At 32.1% G+C, this 13557-nt stretch overlaps 1 protein-coding gene across 1 annotated transcript in view; it reads right to left on the reverse strand.

The window, feature by feature from the left end:
* The window catches only part of LOC127723714 (uncharacterized), a 52202-nt gene extending 39249 nt beyond the window's left edge, over positions 1-12953 (reverse strand). Inside the window, exon 1 of the mRNA XM_052230467.1 lies at positions 12668-12953. Coding sequence (XP_052086427.1) covers positions 12668-12785 — 118 coding nt within the window. The 5' untranslated portion in view covers positions 12786-12953. The remainder of the gene's footprint in view (positions 1-12667) is intronic.
* Positions 12954-13557: the final 604 nt, after the last annotated feature.

Below are 13557 nucleotides of genomic sequence, written 5' to 3' on the forward strand. Positions count from 1 at the left end.
ATATTTGTTTTTAATGATGGTCATAATTATCAGAATAAATAAAACAATAATGTGATTAACATGATTAATAAGGCACTTAAGATGGGAATTCGTACATGTAATTTGTCTTAATATAAAAATAAGGAGATGAGGTATGATTGCCAATGAGACAACTCTGTATCCACCATTCAAATAAAATGAATGTAAGCAATTATAGGCAACCGTATGGCCTTCAACAATGAGAATAAAATGCTCAGCAGGGCGCAGCTTGATACGACCGCAGAGGTCGAACCCTGAACAGTTGGGGCAAGTATGGACACAACATTCAAGCTTGATACAGCTTTGCATTTGGATTGTGATTAAATATTTGACACAGCATAGGTTTCTGACACAGAATGAATGTGGTCTAAGAACTTAAAAATTTCAAATTGGACTTTCACCTATTATGGTCCAATATCCAAAATCTAAATACATGGTTAGATTCAGCATATCAAAGAACCCCAAGAATTCAATTTTTGATGAAATCAAACAAAGTTTAATTTTGGACCCTTTTGACCTCAATGTGGACAAAGTTGATAACGGGGCCCAAAAATCAAAAATCTAAATACATGGTTAGATTCAGCATATCAAAGAACCCCATATATTCAATTTTTGTTGAAATCAAACAAAGTTTAATTTTGGACCCTGATTTGGACCAACTTGAAAACTGGACCCATAATCCAGAAACTAAATACATGTTTAGATTCAGCATATCAAAGAACCCCAATAATTCAATTTTTGATGAAATCAAACAAAGTTTAATTTTGGACCCTTTGGACCTCAATGTGGACCAATTTAAAAACGGGCCCAAAATCCAGAAACTAAATACACGGTTAGATTCAGCATATTAAAGAACCCTAAGAATTCAAGAATAAAACCCCATTGAAATTGGTCAAGAAATAAGCAATTTATACGAAGTATCTTCTTTTGCACAATACTGTGCAATTAAATATTTCTTGCTATTGCGCAATACTGTACAATTGACAATTTCTTGCTATTGCGCAATATTGTGCTATTGGATATTTCTTGCTATTGTGCAATACTGTGCAATTGAAGATTTCTTGCTATTGTGCAATACTGTGCAATTGAAGATTTCTTGCTATTGTGCAATACTGTGCAATTGAAAATTTCTTGCTATTGCACAATACTTATTATATAATAATTTACACATCCTGTTTGGTGTGTATCTCCTACCATATCATTGTTATTTGCTTTTAGATATAAATCAGAAATAACCAACTTAAAATGGGAAAATTTTAAAAGAAAAAAAAAAAAGAAAAAAAGAAAAAAAAGGAAAAAAAAAAAATCCCCCCCCCAAATTTTATGAACCCCCTTATGATTCATCACCCCCAAACTCAATCCCAGCCATCCCTTTGTGGTATGGTACCTTGCAGTACAATTTCAGAGAGATCCATACACTTGAACACAAGTTAGTGTCTGGAAACTAGAAAAATGTGTTTTTTTTTGCCCCTTTTTGGCCCCAAATTCCTAAACGTTTAGGGCAATTTCCCCCAAACTCAAACCCAGCTTTCTCTTTGTGATATGGAACCTTGTAGTACAATTTCAGAAAGATCCATACACTTACACACAAGTTATTGTCCTGAAACTAGAAAAATGCTTGTTTTTTGCCCCTTTTTGGCCCCTAATTCCTAAAATATTGAGGCAATTACCCCCATCATCAATCCCAGCCTTCTCTTTGTGGTATGGTACCTTGAAGTACAATTTCAGAGAGATCCATTCACTTGAACACAAGTTATTGTCTGGAAACTAGAAAAATGCTTATTTTTGGCCCCTTTTTGGCCCCCAATTCCTAAACGTTTCGGCAATTACCTCCAAACTCAATTCCAGCTTTCCCTTTGTGATATGGAACCTTGTAGTACAATTTCAGAAAGATCCATACACTTACACACAAGTTATTGTCATGAAACTAGAAAAATGCTTGTTTTTGCCCCTTTTTTGGCCCCTAATTCCTAAAATTTTGAGGCAATTACCCCCAAAGTCAATCCCAGCATTCCTTTTGTGATATGGAACCTTGTGGTACAATGTCAGAGAGATCCATACACTAACACACAAGTTATGTCTGGAAGTTACAAAAATGCTTATTTTTGGCCCCTTTTTCCTTTACTGTTGGTACCATAACCCCCAAAATCAATCCCAACCTTCCTTTTGTGGTATTGAACCTTGTGGTAAAATTTCATAGAGATCCATTCACTTAAACTAAAGTTAGAATGCGAAAAACCAATGTGTCTTCGGACGACGCCGGACGAAGATGACGCCAACGTCATACCAATATACGACCACAAAAATTTTTTTGCAGTCGTATAAAAACCCATACCCTATAGTCGGCTATAAAAGGCCCCAACATAAAAAATATGAAACAATTCAATAGAGAAAACTATAAACGTCCTAATTTATAACAAAACAGCTTAAGAAAAAAAAATATGAAAAACATGTTTCAATGACAACTATTAAACATGTTTTCATGTCAACGGTTTTATAGTGGATCTAAATGGAATGGGATTATCTCATTGTTGAAGGCCATGTGGTTGCCTATAAATTGCTCACGTCCACTTCATTTGAATTCATTTGAACTTTGGTGGATAGTTGTTTCAATGGCAATCATACTGCATCTCCTTATTTTTATATAGAAAAAATAGAGGACTTAGCAAGTTTAACGAAATAGTTCTCATTTAACATGTTTAATTAAGAATTGAATGCTTGAATGACTTTTTGTAGATTAATTGGGATGTAAAAGCTTGACCAAAGCACACTTTGTAGGACGCATAGAAACGAACATACTATAATTGCTTACATTTACTCTATTTGAACTTTGGTGGATACGGAGTTGTCTCATTGCCAATCATACCTCATCTCCTAAAAATGTGTGCACAGTCAACACTTTTAATTTACAACCAAAAAGAAGCATTGAACTCTTATATAATTACAGTTATACAAATGCAGACTAGAACTATGAAATTCAGGGTTATATCAAGCCTTTGGTAAGTTTTCCTACACATCATCTTGAAACTTGTCAGGGGAGGCAATTATTGTGCAGTCATGAATTTTGCATTTTATTGATAAATACAATTTGATTTTGGAATGCCCCATAATTGTTGTCATCCAATCAAAAGTATGTATTCATATCATGCATACGAAACATGTGTATGCAATGCAATTATTAGGTTCACTGTACATGCTGTACTTATTGTACTTATTGTACTTGTTTGAATACAATGCTTGAACACATGTTTAAATCTGACAGCTATATTAATACACAATGACACAATGATACATGTATATATATATATATATACCATGATTATCTCTGATACATGTATATATATATATACCATGATTATCTCTGATACATGTATATATATATATACCATGATTATCTCTAATAAAAATCAATTATACTATTGTTGCTCTTTTCTGTAATTTAAACCCCATATAATTATTATATATATATAATCTAAGTCTTCAGGGATATTACTGACACCTACATAATCGGTCAGTCACCTTTAAACACTGAGTCAGTCTCCTTTAAACACGAAAAGAAACCTTTCATGACAATAAAACAATGCACCAATAATCTAAGAGAAATTAATTGTGAATAAAAACCAATAAATAGTTTACCAGCAAGTACTAACAAAGCCAATATCAAAATGTCAGTGAAGAACTTTCACCATACATTGACCTCACAGTCCATTCTGTTTGAACATGACTAGACTGATAAAAGGATTTTGAACTGGTCTAGTTTATATCTACCAAAGACCTTGTTTATTAATGTCTGGCAAATTTCCACAATGTTAACTTCATCCCTTGTACTATAGCTACTTTTGTTTATATTTATGATTTTGTTGCTTTTAAAATTGATCATTATTTACAATGTATGAGTTTATTGGGGTTGTTTTGTTATAAACATGTTTTTTAAAATGACAGAATCACATATATATGCCCAAGTTATAGTCAAGTCAACCCCATTGATTGACTTTTTCAAAAACAAGATGTCATCTTTAATAATAAGAAGAGGCAGATTTAGGGGGGGGGGGGGCAACATTGTACCTCTTCCCCTTTAAGGAGGTTCTTATATGATAAATGCACAGACATTTTACAAGTATTACTCCTAATGTTGGCTTGCCAGGCCCCCCTTTCAAAATCCTGGATCTGTACCTGTTCATTATTATATCCCTGCTAATGTACATCATGTACATGTTGTGTGTGTTGTTGAAGTAAATACAAAAAAATCATTTGTATGCATAATGCTATATATACATATGGACTTGACAGTTTTGAATTCATTTCCAGATCAAGCTTGGAGACATACATGTATATAAAGCTATGACTAATTCATGTAATTAAGTAATTTCTGAAAAAAATGTAAGGAAATTTTCATAAACATGATAAATGTTGATAACAGTTTTGAAGACACGTTTTGGTCAAACAGGAAGGAGAATTCATTGGTATAACTGGATGAGGACAAGGAGGATTTCTGAAATGAATAGGCTGGCCTAGTATTAAAACTGAAAATAAATAATTAGTTGAGTGCAAGATAGTATGAAAATAAAAAATGAAGGATATAATTATTGTGTCTGTGTGTACATAGATAAATTTCACTCCAGCTAAAATAACAGGCCTGCCAAGCAACAGGTGAAAATGAATAGTTGGTCTATGAAAAATTTTACCGTCCCAAGAAAATCAAAAGGTTTTCCCCTCAGACTTCTACATGTATAGCAGTAAACACAAACTGTTGTACATGTAGTCTCAGTCATCCTTTATACTGATAGTAGACATCTTCATTTCTTTTATAAACATGATAAACAAACAAACAAGAGTGCACACGCTGAAATGTCTCGCCTTCTTTACTAATCATTGATATAATGTTGATAGTCCTAAATTTAAAGCTTTACTACAACTATCACATACACTTAACATGATCCAAGAAAATGAGGTCAAGGTCATATAAACCAAACAAGAAATACATGTACACCTTACAATCATTCAATACACTAAATATAGTTGACCTATTGTTTATAGTTTCTAAGATACAGACTTAACCAAGAAAACTAAACATTGACCAATGAACCAAGAAAATGAGGTCAAGGTCAGATGAACAATGCCAGGCAGACATGTACTACAGCTTGCAATCCTTCCATACAACAAATATAGTTGACCTATTGCTTATAGTATAAGAAAAACAGACCAAAACACAAAAACTTAACACTGAGCAATGAACCGTGAAAATGAGGTCAAGGTCAAATAAAACCTGCAAGACTATCAGGTACATCATAAAATATTTCCATACACCAAATATAGATGACCTATTGCATAAAGTATTAGAAAAAAAGACCAAAACTCAAAAACTTAACTTTGACCACTGAACCATGAAAATGAGGTCAAGGTCAGATGACACCTGCCAGTTGGACATGTACACCTTACAGTCCTTTCATACACCGAATATACTAGACCTATTGCTTATAGTATCTGAGATATGGACTTGACCACCAAAACTTAACCTTGTTCATTGATCCATGAAATGAGGTCGAGGTCAAGTGAAAACTGTGTGACGGGCATGAGGACCTTGCAAGGTACGCACATACCAAATATAGTTGAACTATTGCATATAGTATTAGAAAAAAAGACCAAAACTCAAAAACTTAACTTTCACCACTGAACCATGAAAATGAGGTCAAGGTCAGATGACACCTGCCCGCTAGACATGTACACCTTACAATCATTCCATACACCAAATATAGTAGACCTATGGCATACAGTATAAGAAAAACAGACCAAAACACAAAAACTTAACTATAACCACTGAACCATGAAAATGAGGTCAAGGTCAGATGACACCTGCCAGTTGGACATGTACACCTTACAGTCCTTCCATTCACCGAATATACTAGACCTATTGCTTATAGTATCTGAGATATGGACTTGACCACCAAAACTTAACCTTGTTCACTGATCCATTAAATGAGGTTGAGGTCAAGTGAAAACTGTCTGACGGGCATGAGGACCTTGCAAGGTACGCACATACCAAATATAGTTATCCTATTACTTATAATAAGAGAGAATCTAACATTACAAAAAATCTTAACTTTTTTTTCAAGTAGTCACTGAACCATGAAAATGAGGTCAAGGACATTGGACATGTGACTGACGGAAACTTCGTAACATGAGGCATCCATATACAAAGTATGAAGCATCCAGACCTTCCACCTTCTAAAATATAAAGCTTTTAAGAAGTTAGCTAACGCCGTCGCCGCCGCCGCCGGATCACTATCCCTATGTCGAGCTTTCTGCGACAAAAGTCGCAGGCTCGACAAAAAGAGAATGTGGTCTCTTTGCATTTATTTTTTAAAATCTTTATCACTCATTCAATGTTCCAGGGATAATATTTCAAACATAATCAACAGACAATTTCATCAGGAATAATTAACTAGTTACAGTTTATGACACAGATTTAAAAATGAAAAATAAAACATGATAATATAAAAACTGCAGAAATGTACAACTGTTCCATTTCATTTTGTAATAGACATGATCACAATGATATAGATATGATCATGAAGATACTTTTAAAATATTTTTTGTGCAGCTGACAATCTGATATGTTTTTTTCAGAATTTCTGCTGCTTCATCTTTATCACTTGTATGCTTAATATCAAATAACTATCCTCTGGAATCAGAGTTACATGTAGGTTGTGGCATATGTAATAGATCAATTAGACTTTGAAAAAAGAAGAACTAAATGAGAAGCTCAATAAGATTCTTTTTTTTTTATTTCAAAGATCTTTGGATGAAAGAGATCAATACTTTTCTTGCCTTTGACAAATCAGATGTCTGGTAAACATTTCAATTTACATAGAGGATTATTTATAGATGAATTTATTACTCCTTTAACATCAAAATAGGATATTAAAACTGATAATTTATTGGGTCTTTAAAATGAATGTCTTTCCCACTTCAAATGAATTTGTGTTAGTTTAAGAAAAGTTATATTTAATGTTTAAGGTGGCTGGTGGCCCAGAGGTAAACTCAGTACAATTCAATTTATTTATTTATGTTGTATACAATAAATATTATGAGATGGGAAGTTGCATTAACTTACAAAGTGACAAAGCTTTTTCTCAGTTTTTCTTTTTTCATTTGCCAATTTAGCATACATGTACATGTACATGTAAACAAACATACATGTACAATGTACACGTATATACATTGTGTACCAGGAAAATACAACTATATGTTAATTTGATGTAATATCTACATGTATATTATACCCCTACAAATGTACCATAAATACTATATTGTTTAATTTTTTACATGTTGTTCTCCCTTTCCAAGTACATGCATATATATATGTACATGTATGTAAAAGTCAGGAATCTGTAATTAAGTGGTTGTCGTTTGTTGCTGTACAACTATCATACTTTTTTTGGATAGCATGACTATGAGGTATGGGCTTTGCTCATTGCTGAAGGCCGTACGGTGACCTCTAGTTGTTAATTTCTGTGTTATTTTGTCTCTTGTGGAGTCAGTTGTCTCATTGGAAGTCATACCTTTTTCTTATTTTTATATTTAATCAGTTCATTATATACCAGTTAAATTTACAACATACAGTACATGATGTAGAAATTTATAGCTACTAATAATATTACTCAGATTTACATAACGAATAACATTTTTATCAATACATGTATATGTTATTGTCATAAACAGGATATATACATGTACGATGTATATGAATATATATCTTAATCATAAGTGTTTTTATCTGTTGACAGGACTTTTCATTTATTAAAGGAGAGCACAGCGTTTGTAGATCTCCAAAGCCAATATTCATCATGTCATTGAACATTAGAATTCACTTTAAAAAAAATCATAATTTAAACTCTCTTCAGGATTGTATTTATTTAATTTTATATAATTTTTAGCTGAAATAAGACTGCCCTGATGATGATTTTCCATGTTGCAACAATTCATTTCTCATTCTAATATCAGGACCTTTTATAAGCTATAATACTATACATTTATATGCAATAACAGTATGAGTTCTAATTTTTGAAAACTGACCTGTTATCATGGTTATTGACAATTTGGTCATTTGAGCGGGAGTCTGGGAGTCTCATTGAGCGGAAGTCTCCCGCTCAAACCAGGAGGGTTGGCAGGTATGGTTATTGTTTACATCCTTTACCATGTTTACATTTAGTCTTTTGGTTGATATTGGTAATCAAACAACACCACACTAAATTTATATTTACAATATTACAAAAGATAGTGCAAATGTACCTCATCAGAGACTGAATCAGAGAGTGAAACTGAAAGCAATTTATAATTTCATATTATGTAATTTTATTGCTTTCTTGATAAATTCATTTGATAGACTTTCACATATATGTTGCTTTTTACTTGATTATTCAGCAATAAATCTCTTTGTGTACATGATGTATGGCTACATATAGCTACATCATTTTTGCAGTGTTTCTTAAGCAATAAAAGGTTAACAACAAGGGGCATAACTCTAATATGTGATTGTTTTTTTTAAATTAAAATTGAGAATGGAAATGGGGAATGTGTCAAAGAGACAACAACCCGACCATAGAGCAGACAACAGCCGAAGGCCACCAATGGGTCTTCAATGCAGCGAGAAACTCCCAAATTACTTGCCGTAAAGTTAACATTTTAATGATTGCAAGCAGAATTAACACCAGTGTTACCACATTTTGATTCACCCAGTGGGCTGATAAAGGTTATGACCCTTGAACTCATCCAATCATCTTCTGAGATATAATTGGTCCAGAAAGGGTTAAATTGCCAAAGAATTAGAGAAACCTATTTTATGTCAGCTTTATGTTCTACAATGAACTGGCACATTTTGCATGTTTTGTATGACCTAATCTATTAAAGTTGACATTTGTGCAAATTGTACAAAATCTGTACTTTCATCCAGCTTTATCCATTAGTGCAAAAACAAATTTAAAGTGTCGGACATGTCAAAATAAATCTGTTTCACTTAAAATAATGTTAATTTTTTTCTCAGTCAAGAAGATGAAGAATACTGTAAATTCAGAAATTATTGCATGCATTTATTATTGCGATTTTGTCATTTTAGACTAAAATGCGATTTTAATTTTTGCGATATTGAGAAAAATCCTGTTTAATTCATATAAAAAATTTCAAAATGCGAGTTTAAATTATGGCGATTATAACCCTGTCGCATTTTTCGCAATAATAAAACATCGCAATAATTTCTGAATTTACAGTACATACATGTACATGTATTATGTACATGTAGGTCAAAGACGAGTTTCCAATTTTGATTTTATGAATAAACTGCCAAGTTAATAACCTGGGGTCATTCCAGAAAAGGCTTCATTGGACATTGTACGTGTTGTAACATGTAGACTGATATTTTATATTTTATGACCTCGAATTTCTGGGGAAAAAGCACCAGTTGGAAAATCGTGTATTGACTGATGGACACCTGTGACTATGTAGGGTTTTTAAGTTTACATACATTGTACTTGATAAAATTGAGAATGGAAATGGGGAATATGTCAAAGAGACAACAACCCGACCATAGAGCAGACAACAGAACATGTAATGCACCATGTGCACTGTACATGCTGTATCTGAGTTATAAAATATATTAATTTACTTAAATATAAGCCACATTAGAAATTAAAATTTATATTTTGATGAAATCAGATTTCGGGTGGCCTACATTCATGACATTCACAAATTAAATGACATTACAAAAAACATTTAGTTTTAAATGTGGCCCTAATTTGATTAATTGATTGGTACTTTTGCTTAAGGATTGCCCAATTTGAAAGTATACAAATATACATGCAGCCCAGTCAAATACAAATACAAAATGAATGAGATGCTGTACAAAAATGACCACATAGCCAAGAGAATTTTGTTTTTCAGTGGAAAATGCTTAGTACATTTGAGTACAAACATGACAAATACTGAAAGAAAACCACAGCTTATCAGTAAATCAAGAAAATGAAGACATCTGTTATGTAGAAAATTGGTGAACTTTTAGTATCTACATTCTTTGTAATGAGGCATAACAATACTGTTATTTATATCACTGGCTATATAATATACATGTAATCAGTGGAGATGAAGAAAGGCTGTGCAGAGGATGTGCCAATTGCATCCATTGGGGCTACATTGTGGTATTATTTCAATATACATTGTTATACATGTGTAGAACATGTACATGTACCATAAAATTGATTGATTGATTGTTGATGTTAAATGCCACTTTCAGAATTTTTGGCTATATCATGTATATCAAGGGCTTGGGTGGCAAGTTTTCATATGGAGGAAATCAGAATGCCTGGTGAAAACCACTGTCCTTTTAATGGAAAACTGGCAATCCTAGTCAATTAAGATCAGAGTCGACCGCACCGGGTTTCGAACTCACAACCTCAGTGTTGACAGGCTAGTGATACTGTAGATGTTCTACATGTACTTAGACCACTTGGCCACTGATGCCCCTTCCATCAATTTGATAATAAAAAGAATTCTGTATACTATACATTTCTAGGGTAACAATAATTCTCCCAAATGTCATTGCACCATATATACATATAATTGCTTTGTTTATTCAAATTCTGGGAAAACGGAGTTAATTCCCTTTATTAACCATTTCTGCAATGTACATGTACATGTAAATGTGTAACATCCTCTTGTTCATATTTTAAATAAATGTAATGGACCACCTTACTTATATCATTAATATTTTAGTGAACCGGAATCAGCATCATGTCACCCGTATCTGTTTCAACTGAAAGAATATTTTATACAGTTAATGTATCTACATGTATCTAGACCATGTAGACTGTATAAAACATTGTAAAATAAATAATTGAATGATTTTTCATTGCTGTCACTGTCTATTTTTTTTTCTTTTAATCCAATTTCAAAATTCAGTTTAATACTGAGGGACAGTTCATGAGTTTATATGCCATTTGGATTTGGGGGGTGGGGGTAGAGGATGTCAGTCTTCATCATGAACTTTTATATCTACAGGCCTGCAGCTCATTTTTTTGAAAATATTAGTTAGATTCTGTTGGCCTGTAGAGATGATTTTTATAGGCCCAGGAGCAATTTTACAAGCCTGGGCTGCGTGAAAACTGGGATATACATTTGTACACCCCCATGAAAAAAATATTAATAATTGTTGGATAAATTTGTGTTGGAACTACATCATGTACATGTACATTTTGATATTTAAATCATTTAAAAATTATGCACCCTCCTCCCCCCCTCCCCCCTTTCCCTCAGACCACCCCTGTAGATATTTTTGGTAATTTGTGGACATGAAAAATAAAATAAATACACCACCATTTGAGCTGGGACTGTCTGAAACTGTAAATATTGTTTTTTTTTTTTTTTTAAAGTACACATGTATATAATACCCGGTATGTGTATCTCTTTGGTCTTAATTGTCTCATTGGCAGTCATATGATCACATTGCCTTATTCTTATATCAAGGATATTATATTCTTTATCTTATACAATGTACATTATTGCACATTATTTAAAGACTCAAATTTCCCTACATTTACTTTAAATTTATTACAATGTATAAAACAAAAAAACAGAAAAAGAGAAGAATAGTGTCCTATTACATGTACATGTATTATATTTAAGCGATATTGGAACTAACTTTTTTATTTGCTGATATTTGAAATCTTTTATTTTCCTGTTTCATTTTATTTGTATTCCAGATTTATACACATGTGTGTCATGTATGTTTTTGACAAGACTATCAAATGGCTGTACAGCTAAATATTTACATAATACATGTACATGATGTAGTCAAAACAATTATGACGTCTTGGAAGGCTATTTTAAATTTTTGCTTTGACACCTTCCTGCATTGATGTAAGGCGTCAAAGAAAAAAAATATAATAGCCTTTCAAGACGTCATAATTATTTGGACTAATAATACATGTAATAAGAATGAATATTGTTATCTTTATCATCTGCGGGAAATATTAGTTCTTGGTTTGTACGACATACTATATTGTTCTTAAAAACGTAAAATATGAAATAACTATCATAGTTAAATTTAAGTAAACAAAGGCCTTTAAATAAACATGTTAAAAATAAAAACTATACAATTTATATATTCAGAAAATCAAACCATTTCATCCTGCCATTCTGGAAAGTAAATATATCTCTACCTGGTTGATAGGTTAAGTGTTTAATGAACAGGAACAAAATAGGCCAGTGTGTTTGTATTGTTGTTAATTTACATTAATGATGGAAAACACATCGACTTTAAATGTATTTTAATTCTTAACTTAATTGGTAAATTATTATTTAATTTGTCAGATCAGTAACATACAATAATCAAACTGGTTTTAAAGAATATTCAATTGTTCCCGTCTGTTTTATTAACTAACAGATTTGCCTTACATTGGATAATAATTAACTTGTGTTTTATCGTGTAACACCGTGTTTATGGCATGTCAGAAGCGACAAAGGTTTTTTTAATACACATGACATCACGCTTATGATATACTCAAGAAGTCTCATCGTACTATAATCTTTCTATTAAATCCTAGGTATAATATTACATAACAATTCATATTAAAATATCGTGTACACCTGTTTTTCTCACCTGGAAATCTTTGGTTGAATTCTTTTTGACTATCCCCTGATAATTCCTCCGAAAATTCGTACAAAAATAAAAATATCACAGAAATATAAATCACAAATTTATGATACAGCCAATTCATTTTGAATATGAAGTAATCCACATAATTAATAAATAAATCCCTCTTAATTATATCCACTAGCCAGGGTCAGCGAAGTACATCACTAACGTGTAAAACTTTAAATAACTTCGTTTAGTTCTTATGTCAAAACTATATTGTGTACTGCCTTCGTAAGCAACCTTGAACCTTTTCAAAGATTAACCAATGAGGGGAAATCAAAACAATAATTTCTATAGTCTGTTTCAAATTTGTATTTATTTAACATTTTACGATTTGTAGTATAAAAGTAATCATGTTATTCCTTGAAGTCTTAAAGTAATTCTGAGCTCTGTAAAATTGTAGCTAACAGAAAATTACTAGCTTCAGTACAAATACGCGCATAATATGTTATTGATTTTGACAGGAAGTTTTGCATTGTACAAATTGATTTTTAGATAAGAAATGTTATTATCGTCATCGACTCGACATGGAATCTATTTACATTTATAAAACAAGGGATATTAGATTTAATTATCAACAAATTGCTGCAATTAAAAAAGTATCAAACGTATTTATTGATCGCTTGAAAATGGAATTTTTTTGTCATAGCTTAACTCTAGTACAACGTTTACTTTGTCAGTTGGGTAAATTAGTCACGATGCTCACAGGTATTATCCTTATTTATGATTCTGAAAAAAAATGTCTTCAAGCAAAACTATAAAGGAAGTCAAATCTCTGAAACATATAATTAAAGAAAGAAATTGTAATCATTATAAAAACCTCTATAGAATAATATTGAAAACCTATCATGAAC

This window comes from Mytilus californianus, unplaced genomic scaffold, assembly GCF_021869535.1.
Source record: "Mytilus californianus isolate M0D057914Y unplaced genomic scaffold, xbMytCali1.0.p SCAF_13, whole genome shotgun sequence".
Classification (NCBI taxonomy): Eukaryota; Metazoa; Mollusca; class Bivalvia; order Mytilida; family Mytilidae; genus Mytilus; species Mytilus californianus.